This window comes from Felis catus, chromosome B4, assembly GCF_018350175.1.
Source record: "Felis catus isolate Fca126 chromosome B4, F.catus_Fca126_mat1.0, whole genome shotgun sequence".
NCBI lineage: Eukaryota > Metazoa > Chordata > Mammalia > Carnivora > Felidae > Felis > Felis catus.
This window is the reverse complement of record NC_058374.1, coordinates 54,648,407-54,664,084: the sequence shown is the minus strand read 5'-3', so window position 1 is coordinate 54,664,084 and position 15,678 is coordinate 54,648,407. Positions and strand designations below refer to the sequence as shown.

Genomic DNA, 15,678 nt, shown 5'->3' with positions numbered 1-15,678 from the left:
TTTGCTTAAGCTTTCTTCTCAGGTGTTATCCTCTGAGGAAGAAAAAGGCCATGGGTAAGTGATTTCTTGTGTTTATAGAATTGGCAAGAAAACTGAGACAGAACCAGAGTGGAAGAAACTGGGCTTGGAGTGCCGCTAGCTGTCAAAGCTCTGGGCAGTTTGAGCAGAGGGTATTTCATGGCTCCAGAGCTAGACTTTGGACTGGCGGGTGCAGGCCAAAGGCCTTGCAATTTTGGGAAGAGCAGGTAGGATTTCTGGGTTATTCCCTGGCCCTACTCCTCCTTAGTCCTTCCCACCTCTTTCTTTGCTTTGCCCTCCTCCCTGGCCTTTCCTTTCTGACCTCCTGCAGAGCTTGCTTTATTCATCTTTGTCTTTCTCACAGGGCCCAGCACATAGTGTGCTTAGACATGTTTTTTGAATGAATGAAGATTCTTCCACCTGGCTCAGCTGCCTCCTTCATGTTTTGCCACACTTTCTCACTGGAGAGTCTGAAAGTGTCTGTGTCATATCTTCTTAGGGAGGAAATTGCTGTGAACTCTGCTGAATAGCAGGGCCAGTTTCATAAGGTGGTCTATCCACCATCAGAGAGAATTTGAATGTCTTCTTCCTCCTTGCTTAAGGAATTAGATATCTATTTTTTACAGCTGCTGAAGGTATCTCCCTGCCTCTCTTATCTAATTTACAACAGTTGTGGTGGGGGATTGATTATAGGTCAGGTCAGGTGTAGGAGGAAGAGATTATTACCAAGTTCCCCTGGGGTGTGGCTGTCTGGTGGTCTTTAAGACACTGGGTCTCCAAGAGGCAGTTTGTTATTATCTCAAGCATATTTGAAACTCTTTAATTTTAAAGGCCTCTGCAGTCTTAAAATGTTCTCCACCCTTCTCCCCTCCCAACTACCATGTACACTGTGGGATGTACCCCAACACCAGAAGCCCAGACAGCACTTATCCATGCATGACATCTGTTTTATTGATTATATGTGGCAAATGTTTATTTCTAGTTGTCTTTCTCTTGCCTTCCAGCAGTTCTTTTGCAATGTCTCTCAGTCATAATTTGATACATGTTATGTGCTTCCAGAAGGCAGTTACATTTTAACCTTAAAGAAAAATCATCTGGAAAAACCAGTTTCCTTCACAAAGTATATTCCAAATTGATAAAAGTGATTTTTATGGTACATTCTTTTGCTTTATGCTTGTCCTTTTTTTTTTCTTGTATTATACAAACCACAAGGCCAACTGGAGACCAGAAAGAACTAGGGAAGAGGGATAAAGAGTTTCCCTTAATAAGTGGTTATAGAGGCTAGTTGTTGTAGATTATGTTGCCAGAGCTGGGGTGAGGTAGACGGATATTTGTTCAGAAGTCGTATTGATCCATATTTGGATAAAAACTCAGGACTTTGAGGCATTATACATCTTTCATATGACTCAGATGTTCTGGTGTCTTTCCTACAACAAAACAAAACAAAACAAAACAAAACAAAACAAAACAAAACAAAACAAAACAAAATTGACTTTCCAAGGGAAATGGTGAGTATGTGAGCAGCTACCTAGGGCAATGACAGGAACCAAGCCAAGTCTGGTGAGAGAATACAGACAGAAAGAGACATCCAAGTACTTACATGGAAGGACAGAAGGTTGCATTTAAAGATATGAATGAAGATAACCAGAGAGATAGCCGGCCTTTCTAAACCCCCTTGTGTGTAGCATATTACTTAGTGTGTACATGGTAGAATAAACCATGGGCTCTGACCACACAAAACTGCTAATCTAAAAGTAGATACAGAGTAGAGTGATATATAGGACCACTGGATGGTTTTTTAGATTCTGTGCTTTGAAAGGAAGGATTTGGTTGAAAAAAAAAAAAGCTGTTTATAAGACTTCTTGGAAAAAAATGAGTGTAGATTAGTGCTCATTGTAAATAAAGACAAAGTGTTCATTGTAAGTACATTACAGCTTTAGTTTGGAAAATAAGGTGGATAGGCAGATGTGTTTCCTTCTACTGTTTATTCCTCAGGATTTTTTGTATTATTTTTATATTCAAATAATCTTATTTAGTTAACATACAGTACAATATTGATTTCAGGAGTAGAATTCAGTGATTTTTCCCTTACATATAACACCCAGTGCTCATCACAGCGAGTGCCCTCCTTAATACCCATCACCCATCTAGCCCATCTCCCAACTACCTCCCTCCATCAACCCTCAGTTTGTTCTCTATCATTAAGAGTCTCTTGTGATGTTTTCCTCTCTCCTCTTCCACCCCACATGTTCATCTGTTTTTTCTTATATTCCACATATGAGTGAAATAATATGGTATTTGTCTTTCTCTGACTGACTTATTTCACTTAGCATAATACATTCTAGCTCCATCCACTTCATTGCAAATAGCAAGATGTCATTCTTTTTGATGGCTGAGTAATATTCCATTACACACACACACACACACACACACACACACACACAACATCTTCATTACTCATTCAACAGTCAGTGGACATTTGGGTTCTCTCCATAGATAAGCTATTGTTGATAATGCTGCTATATACATAGGGAGACATGTACCCCTTTGAATCTGTATTTTCATATCCTTTGGGTTAATACCTAATAGTGAAACTTCTAGATCATAGGGCACTTTTTTTTTCAGTTTTCTGAGGAACCTCCATAGTGTTCTCCAAAGTGGCTGCACCAGTTAGCATTCCCACCAATAGTGCAAGAGGGCAAGAGGGTTCCCTTTTCTCTGCAGTCTTGCCAACACATACTGTTTCTTGTGTGGTTAATTGTAGCCATCCTGACAGGATGAGGTGGTGTAAGGTGCTCAACATCACTCATCATCAGGGAAATAAAAATCAAAACCACAGTGAGATTCCTGAGGACTTTTATTAGGTGTTCTGTGTTTATAGGATTCAGGGTTGAGAAAATGGAGTAGATAATCACAAAAGTAAGTAGAGAACACATTTATTTTCACTGTTGACATCAGTGTATCACATCATTTTCTCACTTTTCCCAGCTCTCTTTCTGATTTCTGTTTGGGAAATCTCACTTTGATTCTCCCTGGTAGCCTATCTAGTTTTTGAAGACCTCTAGAAGCAGAAGCTCAGGCTTTTCTGATTCATCAAGCTCATCATCTTGATAGGTGTGATAGAAATGTTAAGAGTTTCCAAAACTGGATTATGACTGAAACTAAACCTGTAAATGTGTCAAATCACGAATGAGGAGCATTGCATTTAACTCTATCTTCTCTGCAGTTATCCCAGAGGGACTAAGAAATTTGCCTTGTTCACAACCATCCTGGAATGATACCAGATTATGTGGTGTCTATACAGCCTCTAGAGAAGCTCTGGCTATCTGCTTGTTTACCCAAATAATGGTGCAATGATACTAGAGTGGTATGTGCATAAAGCAGTGACTCCAAAGATGTTGTGGGAAGGAAGCAAAAATGTTTTCTCCTTCTCTACCCTCTATCTCCCCTGCTTCCCACACATATAAATGTGTATTTTTTAACATTTATAAATGGTTGGGCAGCCATTCTCTTCAGATTGTTTATTGTTGAGAAATTGAATAACTCCTTGGACTTCTCATCTTGATGTAAAAGCTTTCATCCTTTTTGCCCAGAGGAAGTGAGGTTATGAAAGTACTCTATGCCTCTCATAAATGTGATTTCAGGCTTCCCTTTGGGGCCCTTTCTCTCTTTCCAGCTCTGATCATTTCAGACATTTTTTGACAGTCCTTCCTGAGGCATCTGGGGTTTGGGACTGGATTCATCTATTTAATTCTGCAAGGCTTGTGAGTACCTAATTTACATGGTTCCTGCCCCCTTTCTGAGAGTCTCTCTACGCCTGTCTTTGGGGTTCTTAATTTCACCAGGTTGCAGAAAAAGCCCTCTTTATCTCCATGTCAGTTCTTGATTATCCATGATAATGGTGGGAATAACCTACAATAGTGAATTGTACTAAAATGATTTTTGTTTGATTTTTAAGTGATGGAGTCCTGTCTAGAGATAATACATAAGTGAACAGCTTCAGTGAAAGCAGTCCATCATGTTACTTTCCCATGGGTGGCCATATGGGATCTCTGCTTTGGTGTCTAGAGAGGGTGGCAGATGCAAGAATGCAGATAGTTCAGGCCTCATTGTGTTATCAGAAACTGCAGATCTATTGACAGCTCTGCGAACTGTCTCCATGCCTTTGTTCAAATCCTGGAGAAATCCTTTCCTTACGTTGAGAATCCAATATGTAGTTCACAGAACATGAAAATCAGTAGGCAACATGTGAAACTCACGTTTTCCTAGGGTTTCCATCACACCTAGAGTAACAGTCGAATTCCTCACAGTGACTCAGATCTTCCATGAAGGATCTGGCTTCCTACTTTCTCTTTGTCCTTATCCCTGACTGCTTTCCTCTCACTCACTCTGTCCTGGCACCACAGGGCTTGTTATTCCTCAAAAGTAGCCAAGTACCACTTCACACCCATTAGGATGGCTGCTATTAAAAACAAAACAAAACAAAACAAAAACAGAGGCTCACAGTTTTGGTGAATATGTAGAGAAAGTGGGACACTTATACATTGCCTGTGGGAATGTAAAATGGTGTAGCTGCTGTGGAAAACAATATGATGATTTCTCAATTATGTATACAGTTACCGTATGATCCAGCAACCCAAATTCTTGGCATATATTCCAAGGAATTAAAAGCAGGGACTCAAAAAGACATTGTTACTCACAACAGCTAAAAGGTGAAAGAGCCCACATGCCCATCAGTGGATGGATGAATAAATAAGATGTGGGATATACAGGCAATGGAACACAATTCAGCCTTAAAAAAGAAGGACATTCTGACATATGCTATAACATGCGCTATAACCTTGAAGACTTTATGCTCAGTGAAATAGGCCAGTGACGAAAGGATAATATTGTATGATACCACTTTTACAAGACACATCGTATAGTCAAATTTATAGAGACAGAATGTAGAATGCTGGGTGCCAGGGGCTGCAGGGAGGGAAGAACTGAGAGTTACTGCTTATGGGTGCAGAGTTTCAGCTGACGAAGATGAACAAGTTCTGGAGATGGATGGTGGTGACAGTTATACAACAGTGTGAAGGTGAGGCTGTCTTGGGTCACCCATTTTAAAATAATAAAACCCACTAGAGAACATCCTAACCTTTTCTTGTTTTTCTTTCCTCTGCTGCATTGATTGAAAATCTTACACAATATATATTTATATTTGTATTATTTATTTATTTATTTATTTATTTATTTATTTATTTATTTATAATATGAAATTTCTTGTCAAATTGGTTTCCATACAACACCAGTGCTCATCCCAACAGGTGCCCTCCTCAATGCCCATCACCCACTTTCCCCTCCCTCCCACCCCCTATCAACCCTCAGTTTATTCTCAGTTTTTAAGAGTCTCTTATGGTTTGGCCTCCTCCCTCTCTATCTTTTTTTTTTTTTCCTCCCTCTCCCCTATGGTCTTCTGTTAAGTTTCTCAGGATCCACATAAGAGTGGAAACATATGGTATCCATCTTTCTCTGTATGACTTATTTATTGTTTGCTTCCTACTGAAGGAATGTAAGCAACTTGAGTGGAGGGATGTTTGTGTTTTTCTTTGCTTTATTTGCAGTGCTAAATAATTGGGGACCACTATATTTGAATAAATAAATGAAAGACTATGATTGGACACAGACTTCTAGATAAAGTACAAAGAGAGAGAGAAAATGGGAAGATTCCATTTTTCATTGGTTTTGTTAACCAATGGTTTTCATTGGTTTTGTTAACCAAGAGTCTTTTACCCTGGGATATGAGACTCAGCCCCAGTGTTCATGGTGGATTTTATTCTGTTCAGCTTTTCATATATATTCTGAACTGTTTCTGCTTTGGAAGTATTGGTTGTGCACATGCACCACACATTATTATTTAAAGCTCTTGCCCTGAACACAAAGCTTCTACTCTTGCATTCCTGACTGCCCTCTACCAGAGATGCAGGGCTGCTTGATTTAGGGCTTTGTAACTCTGGGGAAGCTCAGCTATCCAAAAAGGCTTATACTGGTTTGTTTGGGAGCCACTGGTTCAGTTGGCTGGAGATTTTATTGTCTGGAAAACTTTTAAGGAGGCTGAGAGAATTTAAATACTTTGGGATCAGGAAGGAGTTGTACTTGGATACAAAGAGATTGATATAAACTCTGGAGATGCTGCATTTAATGTCCATTTCTCTGAACTTTTTAGAGCTTGATTTAATTATTTAACAGCCTCAGTGCACTACTCCCAAGTCTTTTTCAAACTTCTAGCAAAGCAACTGGTATCCAAACTCTCTTTGAAGGTATTCAGGAGGAGCCACAAGGCCAACTTCCTGATTGGCAGAAGATTTAACACCCAATCCTGAGAACCAGTATAATTTGCTTACCTGGAAAAATTTTTTGAAAAGGAAACGTCCAGAGTGAGGGCAATACCCTTCTTAGAGACAGAGGAGTGAACACAATGACCCCCCAGGACAAAGGGGAGTGAGTGGTGCTGGTTGAAAAAGGAAGACACCCTTGCAACTTAAGTAGTGTACTGTTGGAATTGACAGAAATTCTTCTTCTTAGTTACTTGGGATAGAACTTTTGTTTTGGAGTTTAGAAGGAGCTCAGAGACTGAGAGTAATATGGGCAGGAGTAAGGAAAGAAAGGGGAGCTGAGGACATTATAGAATCCATAAAAGCTGACTTCCTTTTCCCTGGATCTTCTCTGCATTTCTTTCAGCATCTCCTTTTGCTAAGCACCTCCTTTGGGAGAGAATGCTTACTAATTGAACTTAGATTAACAGACCCAGGTCCCTCACTGGGAAATTTCCTCAGGAAATTCTCTTGAAATAGATGATGGTGCATGTTCTAGTGTCCTGTCTACACCTTGGTTTGGACCTTTCTTTCTTTGAAAAAGAAAAGTCCTACTTCCTGGAATTTTAAGGCATAGTAGGAAATAAATACATCTATATATTCATTTCCTCTGTCCTAAATGTCTCTTATAGTCATTTGGCACACTTATGAGCAGATATTTTTCCTGGGTAGTGAGAGTTGGAGATGAGACTGTGGCATCCAGAAGGAGAAGGGATATGGATCCTGGCCCTGCCTCCTAGAAGCTTTTAGGAGAAGCTTTTAGCTTTTAGACTGTAAGGAATTTCAGTGACTCACACAAGGCACCATCAGACAGAAAGGGAAAATCAGTTTCAGCTGTGCATCAGGATGGGCTGTAAGTACTGGTGGGAAAAGGAGGAAAGTTGGAGATGGGCATCAGTCAAGATGGCTTAGGCAAGGCTTTGTAGATGCAGAGGAAGGCTGTAGAATAGGGTTGAGAAGAGCTGGAGGGTCAATATGGACAGAAAAGAGTGAGGATGGCCTCCATGGCAGGACAGGCAACTTTCCCAGTACCAAGTCTCATCCCACGAAGAGTAAGTCAGGATGTAAGGAGGTGATGAGCCTGAGGGTAGGGGGAGAATTACAGCAGGACTCTGACAATTGGGTCAGAGAGTCTGGACTGAATATAAACTGTTGGACTAATTGTGGATTATCACACAGGAAAAGGGCATTTCTAAACATGGAGTTTGAGGGTGATGTTTCTCTGTGTTGTAATAAGTTGGGTTTTTGGTAGGCTCTCTCAGGATTCCCAATCCATGGGTTTGTTTTGTCTTCTATAAGTTCGGTTGTTCATTTGTTTGTCTGCCTGCATCTATTGAAGTAAAATAGACATGATTATTTAATTCCCAGATGTTTTTTTTTTCCTGTGGGGTGCTTCTCTGGATCATCATACTTTGTCTTTATCCCACTTTCCCTCATCTTCAGTAAAGGTGGGAAGAACACAAGGACGACCTTGCACAACAAAGTTGAGGGAAACAGAAATGATCAAAAGCATTAGCCATCTCTAAACCTGCCGTTCAGATGGTCCTCTGGGATTCCTGCTCAGGGCCCATGGATGGACTTCAGAAGAGTGTAGAATATTATTTTGAGGTGACCAACATCAGAGGGCTCTGTGACTCAACAAATGTGAAGAACCGCTGTCATGTCTTTGTGGGGAGGTGGTTGTCTGGATATGCTTCCTCAGAGGGAGTAAAGAGGTACAAGCATCCTTAGTGCCCAGTAAGAAGCCTTCAAAGACAAGGAGCTGAAGGAGAAAGAGGAATTGGGAAAAGGGAAATGGGTTCAGAGGGAACTGGTGGGAGGGGTGTCCCATCTTCCCTTGTTTTCCACCCTCTTTCTAGCGGGTAGTCTTTCTCTGTATTCTCCATGTCCTGATGATTATAGGATCCAGTTACCCTTCAATTAAAATCTATTGACTGCCTGCCATTTATCATGCCCTAAACCCTGTACTCTCACATTTTCTCATGCAATTTCTTTGTTAAACCTGTAGTGCAGAGTGGAGTCAACAGCTCCCTCAGTCATGAACTATTAGCCCCATTGCTTCCTGTCAGACCCCTTTACAAAATGTGTTTTATTTTCCCCTTTCATTCCTATCTCTATTCTCATTTCCCCTCCTCACCGTGGGGGGTGGGGAGGGTACTTACTTTCCTGTATTTAATAAATGATCTTCCAGTCTATGCTCTACATGTGTATTTAGATACATCCATCCACTCAACAACTACAGTGCTGACTATGTGTGCATTCTTAATTCCACTAAGATTGTGCTTCAGGATGGTGGACCCAGTTAATTTCCCAAGAGCAGTACATTACAGTTTGTGTCTTTTCGTGGAATTATCATACTGATCCAATAAGGGAAGTAAAGTAAGGTTCCTTATGGATGAGGAAACTGAGGCTTAGAGATATTAAGCAAATTACCCTAGTTTATGTAGTCAAGCACAAGAACCAGCGCTTATATCCAAAATCTCTCATATAATGTTCAACGCTTTTACCACTGTACTACGCAGCACTGTCTCTTCCAGAAATAAGATGAGGCATCTGCCTCATTATGTATTATTATTATTATTATTATTATTATTATTATTATTATTATATTTGAGCCTTGGATATTTGGATGCCTGGTCTAACTCAATAAGCCTAGGACCCCCAAGGGTTTAGCACCAGCATGTAAGAGGGTGTCTAATTAGAGTTCTTAGAGTTTCAAAGTGAATTATGGAATAAAACTGTTTTTATTGTTTCATGAGGACTAGCTAACAGGCTTGAGTTTTAGTGGGTGATTTTGAGGCTAGACATTTATAAAGACTAATTTTCAAAGTTTGGGGACTGTGGATCAGATTTAAATATTAAGTATTAGGTAGAATATATTAAGTACATATTATATGCTATTTACTGAGCAAAGTAATTTACAGGCATCATTTCACTAAATCCTGACAACAACTCTATGAGGTATTTACTTTTACTCCCATTTGACTGTTGTGAAAACTAACACACCGAGAGGTGAGCTAATTTGTCCACAGTCACCCAACTATGAGGTTGAGTTTTGACTTGAACCTGAACCATCTACCTGCAGAGCCTTACTCTTGACTAGTAAACTGTGCTGCCTTCCTGTGAAGGAAGCTTTACAATATCTTTGCTTTGAAATTGATGATAATTTCTTGTCATTTGGGGTGGTTTAGAGCAGTCATGGGAAGTACATTGCTAGTTGGAAAAGAATTCCAGAAGGAGAGGTTATGAAGTTTGAAAGTGTCCCCCAGTTGTCTTCATTATGCCTTCCTGTGTCCCATGAAGTGAGACCTCTGCCTTAGGACATCCTACCTAGATTTTAAGGCCTGAGTATGATGCCTTCAAAAAAGTGGGGATTCTCTAACTGGGCATGGGTGGTTCATTGCATATAACCCAAGGCAACCTGATAGTTTCAAGACCAGTGTCCTCAAAAGGAAAGAATTCTTTATCACCCTGTGTGAATCATACTTGCCAGGAATTATCTGTGGTCAAAGTTTTATCACAGTTGGTTTTTCTTCCACACTTTACATTTTGCTTGCCTTCTACAGGGAAGATGATACCATTTATATATTTACATTAGCTGGGTTTATAAAGATTGCTTGGCTACAAAGTATATACTCAAAATCAAGTAGATAAGAATATTTGATTATGTGCTCTTTCAGATTTCTCTTCTCTGTTTATACATTTGTTCAACAAATATTTTTTGTGCACCTAACTCACAGTCTAATGGAGGAGACTGGCAGTTGACCTAAAATGTTGATATATTAGAATAAATGGCACATGGGGTAAGCTGGGTGCTAGGAGACTCGTAAGGGTAAGGGTAAGGGCAGCATAAGTGTCAAGGGAGACTTCCTAGGGAAGCAACTTCTGAGCTTAGAACTGAAAGAGAAGTGGGGGTTAGCTATAGGAAGAAAACAAGGGGGCATTAGAGGCAAGGGAATGGGGTCAGTGTAGAATTTCATGGCTGAATGCAGGAACTGGGCAGGAGATGAGGTTGGAGGAATCAGTAACAGGTAAGACTATGAAGGAAGGGCATTGGTGAACCACAGGAGGTTTGGAAGCCTGGGGGGTGGGTGGAGACACATCAATCACATTCATAGTGCAAAAAGTTCCATGGGTTAATTGACCTTCCTTATTGGTCAGATGTGTTTGTTGGTACATCATAACATTGGAACTGGTAAATGGCAAATAAGGAATCTAGATGGATTTGTAGATGGAAGTCCAACCAATACCAAGCGTACCTTCTGATAATGTATAAAAAATATTTTTCAATTTTGACTTGATTATTCTGTCTTTACAAACCTCTGACAACATTTGCTAAAAATTCTCTCAAAATCAAAGCCTGAGTAGAGGGGAAAGTGAGGGCTGCATGACTTTGTGTTCTCTGTTTTCCACTACTTTTCTGGGGCATTGCTGTGAATTGTTCATCCAAAACTTATTCTCCTTGAGGAGGGGCCATTTGAATAGCAGCAGGGGAGGAGGCGAAAAGAAGAACCACATATGGTGTACATTAATTAAGAAAATATATTTAGTATAGTCAGACAATGGTTTGTGGGAGTTAAAAATAACTCCTTGTGAAAAATTACTAAGGAGTTACAATTAGTGTTTTAACACAAGTTCACAGAGCAGGGCAGATTCCAAGGCTGCTGAAAACTGACATCACAGATGGTGCAGGGTGTTTATAGAGCACAGTGAGGCCACTGAGGAGACCATCTGCAGAAATGAGCTCACCTTCTCTCCTAGAAGCCAGAGAGGGAGGAGACAGAGGGAATTGTTTTGGTTGTGAGCTATGAGCTAGGTGACTTATTTCTTTTCTCTCTACCCCTCATACTCTCTTAACTGTGGACATAAAACATGTGGTGAATTTTTGTTTGGTTGTTTTGGGTGAGGTTTATTGAATGTCAGGATTCACAAAATGGCCTTTCTGTCTCTTCTCCCTTTAATGGACCCTTGGTTGGCTGCTTCATCCATTTCGCCAGTGTTTTATCACCAGACAGCATGTTTCTCTCTTTCATACTGGTGTTTATGAAGGCCCTGCCCCTTTCTCCCCCTTCATGTCTTCTCACAGCACCCCATGTGGGCCTAAGTGGGTAAAGAAAAGGGTTGGAGTGTATATCCTTTGCCATCAGTACAGCTAAATGAATGATACAGAATGAGGAGAAAGGGGGCCATAGTGACGTCTGACATTGGCTAGCTGATTTGGGGGCTAAGGGTTTTAAGATTGGGGGACCAATATTTGTATTTTAAATTCAGATGGTATTTAAAATATGGTTCTATAACTGCAATGAGGCCCTCTCATCTGTGAATTAATGTGTCATAACTCATGTTCAAGTACCACACAAACATCCATGGTGTGAATGATTACACAATAAATTCAAACCCTGTTGTGTCTTACAGCTTAATTAGTACATGAAGCTACATGAGTTAGTTGAACCCATGTGAGATTATGTCATATGGTGTGTAAAAATGGAAATGTTGGGAAGTATTTTGCAGTTTTTCAGGGGAGAAAGCAGGGTTGACTTTTCTATGATGTCTTTAGTGTCAGTTTCTATATTTGTGCTCAACAAGTGATGTTGGACTTCTGAGCTTTTGTTGCCTGGTTGAACACAATTGTTCAGTATGAATTTATTGTTTATTTAGGCATTATGGAGGGATGACAGACACCAGAAGAAATACAAAACAGGATCTTTGAGGCCTGACCAATGGACTGTGGCAACCCCAACTCGACTTAGCTTAATTCAGCCTCACCAAACATGATCCCAGACTGATCTCAGACTACATGGGTTTGATACAGCTGTCTGATCCTAGAATCTTCTTCAATTCCAGCTAGAATGCTGTATCAGATACTTCACAGATTTTTTCAAAAGCTTGTACGCAAAAATATGCCAACAGAGCATGGGATTCAAGTTAACATCCACCTGAGCACTCTGGATTTAGTTGCCCTCGGTGTGGGCCGCACAGTGGGTATAGGTGTGTATGTCCTGGCTGGTGAGGTGGCTAGCAGTCAAGCAGGGCCATCCATTGTGATCTGCTTTTTGGTGGCTGGCCTATCTTCTGTGTTGGCTGGGCTGTGCTATGCAGAGATTAGTGCCCGTACCCAGGTTCCCCATTCTGGCTCTGCATATCTCTACAGCTTTGTCACTATAGGTGAACTCTGGGCTTTCCTCAGTGGCTGGAACCTCATCCTCTCCTTTGTTGCTGATACAGCCATTGTGGCCTGTGCCTGGACCTTAGTTTTTGCCAACCTGATTGGGAACCAGATCGCTCAGACTCTTAATGAGAACATCTCACCTCATGTTCCCCAAGTACTTGCAGAATATCTAGGCTTCATTGTTGTGGGCCTAATGTTGTTGCTCATCGAATTGCAGACTGCCATTTCATACATTTTTCCTGGTTGCCAAAGTGATTACATTGGTGAAACTTTTGGTTCTTGGTTTTGTCATCATCTCTGGCTTCATTAAGGGAGACCTGCAAAACTGGAAACTCACAGAAGACGACTATGTAAAAGCTGGACTCAATGACACCTCAAGCTTGGGCCCTCTGGGCTCTGGAGGATTTGTGCCATTTGGCTTTGAGGGGATTCTCCGTGGAACAGCTACCTGTTTCTATGCATTTATAGGTTTCAGCATCGTTCTTACAACAGTCAAGAAAGAGCAGAGTTCCCAGTGTTCCATCCCCATTGGCATTATGATTTCACTGTTCATCTGCTTTGTGCTGTATTTTGGTGTCTCCTCAGCACTTACGCTTATGGTGCCTTACTATCAGCTTCAACGTGGGAGCACCTTGCCTGAGGCATTTTTCCTTATTGGCTGGGTACCTGCGTACTATGTTGTAGCTTTTGGATTTTTCTGTAGTCTTTCTGCCAGCCTTTTGAGCTTTATGTTCCCCATTCGTCGGTTGATACACATGATGGCAAAAGATGGCCTCCTGTTCCCTGTCCTTGCTAGAGTGTGTACTGGCTCATACTCCCGCATCATGGCTTCTGTGATATTTAGTATTATTGCAGCAAACATGGCATTCTTCTTGGAACTCACTGATCTTGTGGCCCTCAGGTCACTTGAGTCTCTGCTAGCTTACTCCCTGGTTGCTCTTTGTGTTCTCATCCTTCGATAGCAGCAGAGTGGAGGAAATGAACCAATGGTTCAGGAGAAGAATGGACCGGCAGCAGAGAGGCTAACTCTACAAGGACTACTTTTTCCAGGCAGCCCCACCCCCACTCCACTCTCTGGCCGGGTTGTCCGTGTTTGCTCCTCACTGCTTGCTCTGCTGCTAATTCTTCTTGGCTTGGTGCTGGCCCAGTGGCCAGTTCTGCTTTCTGGAGACCCAGTGTGGATTTCAGTGGTTGTGCTGCTCCTGGTGCTCATCACTGGGCTTACTGGGGTCGTCTGGAGACAGCCTCAGAGCTCCAGTCCCCTTCACTTTAAGGTCCCTGCTCTGCCTCTTCTCCCACTACTGAGCATCTTCATGAATGTTTACCTTATGATGCAGATGACAACTGCCACCTAGGCCCGATTTGGTGTCTGGACGCTGATTGGGTTTGCTATCTACTTCAGCTATGGGATCCAGCACAGCCTGGTCTATTAACCCCACCTAAGTTAAGGCCAAAACTGTAGACCTTGAACTCAGCAGTGCCAGTACATATTCTGCTTGATAAAATAACACCTGAATGCAGTCTGGTCCCTTTGCATAATAGTGGAGAGTATTTTTGAGCACATAGAAAGTTAGGTCTCCCATGGGATGCTGATGTGGGGGAACACTAATAGAGCTCTGTATTTATTGTGGAATGAAGGATGTGGCTTTGCTCTTTCTTCTTTATTATTTCTTACTTGTATATTTGTTAATTATGTCTATAGTTGTTTACTGGCTTTTAAAAAAATATTAAAAAAACTAGGGGTGCCTGGGTCACTCAGTCAGTTAAGCATCCAACTTTGATTCAGGTCATAATCTCACAGTCCGTGAGTTTGAGCCCCAGGTCAGGTCTGTGCTGACAGCTCACAGCCTGGAGCCTGCTTCAGATTCTGTGTCTCCCTCTCTCTCTGAACATACCTTACTTGTGCATGCTCTCTCTCTCTCTCTCAAAAATAAATAAATATTAAAAATTTTTTAATTATTTTCATTTTATTTGGTTAAATATTCAGTAGGTGGGGGAGGGGCACCTGGTTGGCTCAGTCAGTAGAGCATGCAACTTTTGATCTCACAGTGGTGAGATTGAGCTCCTCATTGGGTATAGGGATTACTTTAAAATACATCCAGTAGCATAATTACTGGATTGTATGGTATGTATTTTAATTTTTTGAGGAAGCTCCATACTGCTTTCCATAGTAGCTGTACCAATTTACATTCCCACCAACAATGTGTGAGGGCTCCTTTTTCTCAATTTCCTCAACAACACTAGTTATTTTGTATTTTTTATTTTATCCATTCTTACAGGTGTAAAGATATATCTCACAGTGATTTCAATTTGCATTTTCCTGATGATTAGTGATGCTAGTACCTTTTCTTATGTCTTTGGCCATCTATTTCTTCTTTGGGAAAATTCAATTCATGTACTATGCTGAATTATTTTTTAATTTGGATTTCTTACTTGGATTATTTGGTTTTTTTGGTGTTGAGTTATATAAGATATTTATGTATTTTATATTAAACTTTTTTTTGGATATATCATTTGGAAATATCTTCTCCCATTCAGTAGGTTGCCTTTTGTTTTGTTTATGGTTTCCATTTCTGTTGCAAAAGCTTTTTAGTTACATGAATTTGAAAAGATATATGCAACCCTATGTTTATTGCAGCATTATATACCAAAACAGGAAATGAAAGCAACCAAAGTATACAAGTGTCTATTGATATATGAATGGATCAAGAAGGTGTGAGATACACACACACACATACACACACACACACACACACACACACACACACACACAATGGAATATTACTCACCCAATACACACAGTGGAATATTACTTGGCCACTAAAAGGAATGGAATCTTGCCATTTTTAATAACATGGATGAACCTACAAAGTATAATGCTAAATAAAATAAGTCAGTCAGAGAAAAAAATACCATATGTTTTCACCCTATGTGGAATTTAAGAAATAAAACAATCTTTAAGGAAAACAACACATAAAAAAATAAAAAAAATCCACTCCAGACTCCTAAATACAGGAAAAAAATACTGGTGGTTGCCAAAGGGGAGGTAAGCAGGGGAATAGGTGAAATAGATAAAAGGAATTAAAAGCACACTTGTCGGGGCGCCTGGGTGGCGCAGTCGGCTAAGCGTCTGAC

At 40.7% G+C, this 15,678-nt stretch overlaps 1 protein-coding gene across 1 annotated transcript; it reads left to right on the top strand.

Annotated features, from left to right (window-relative positions):
- Positions 1-11,443: 11,443 nt before the first annotated feature.
- Positions 11,444-14,274, top strand: LOC101091123 (cationic amino acid transporter 3-like). Its single transcript, XM_045061524.1, is given in 2 exon segments — positions 11,444-12,756; positions 12,758-14,274. Coding segments are annotated over 2 exon segments (1,752 nt in total). The 5' UTR covers positions 11,444-12,223; the 3' UTR covers positions 13,977-14,274.
- Positions 14,275-15,678: the final 1,404 nt, after the last annotated feature.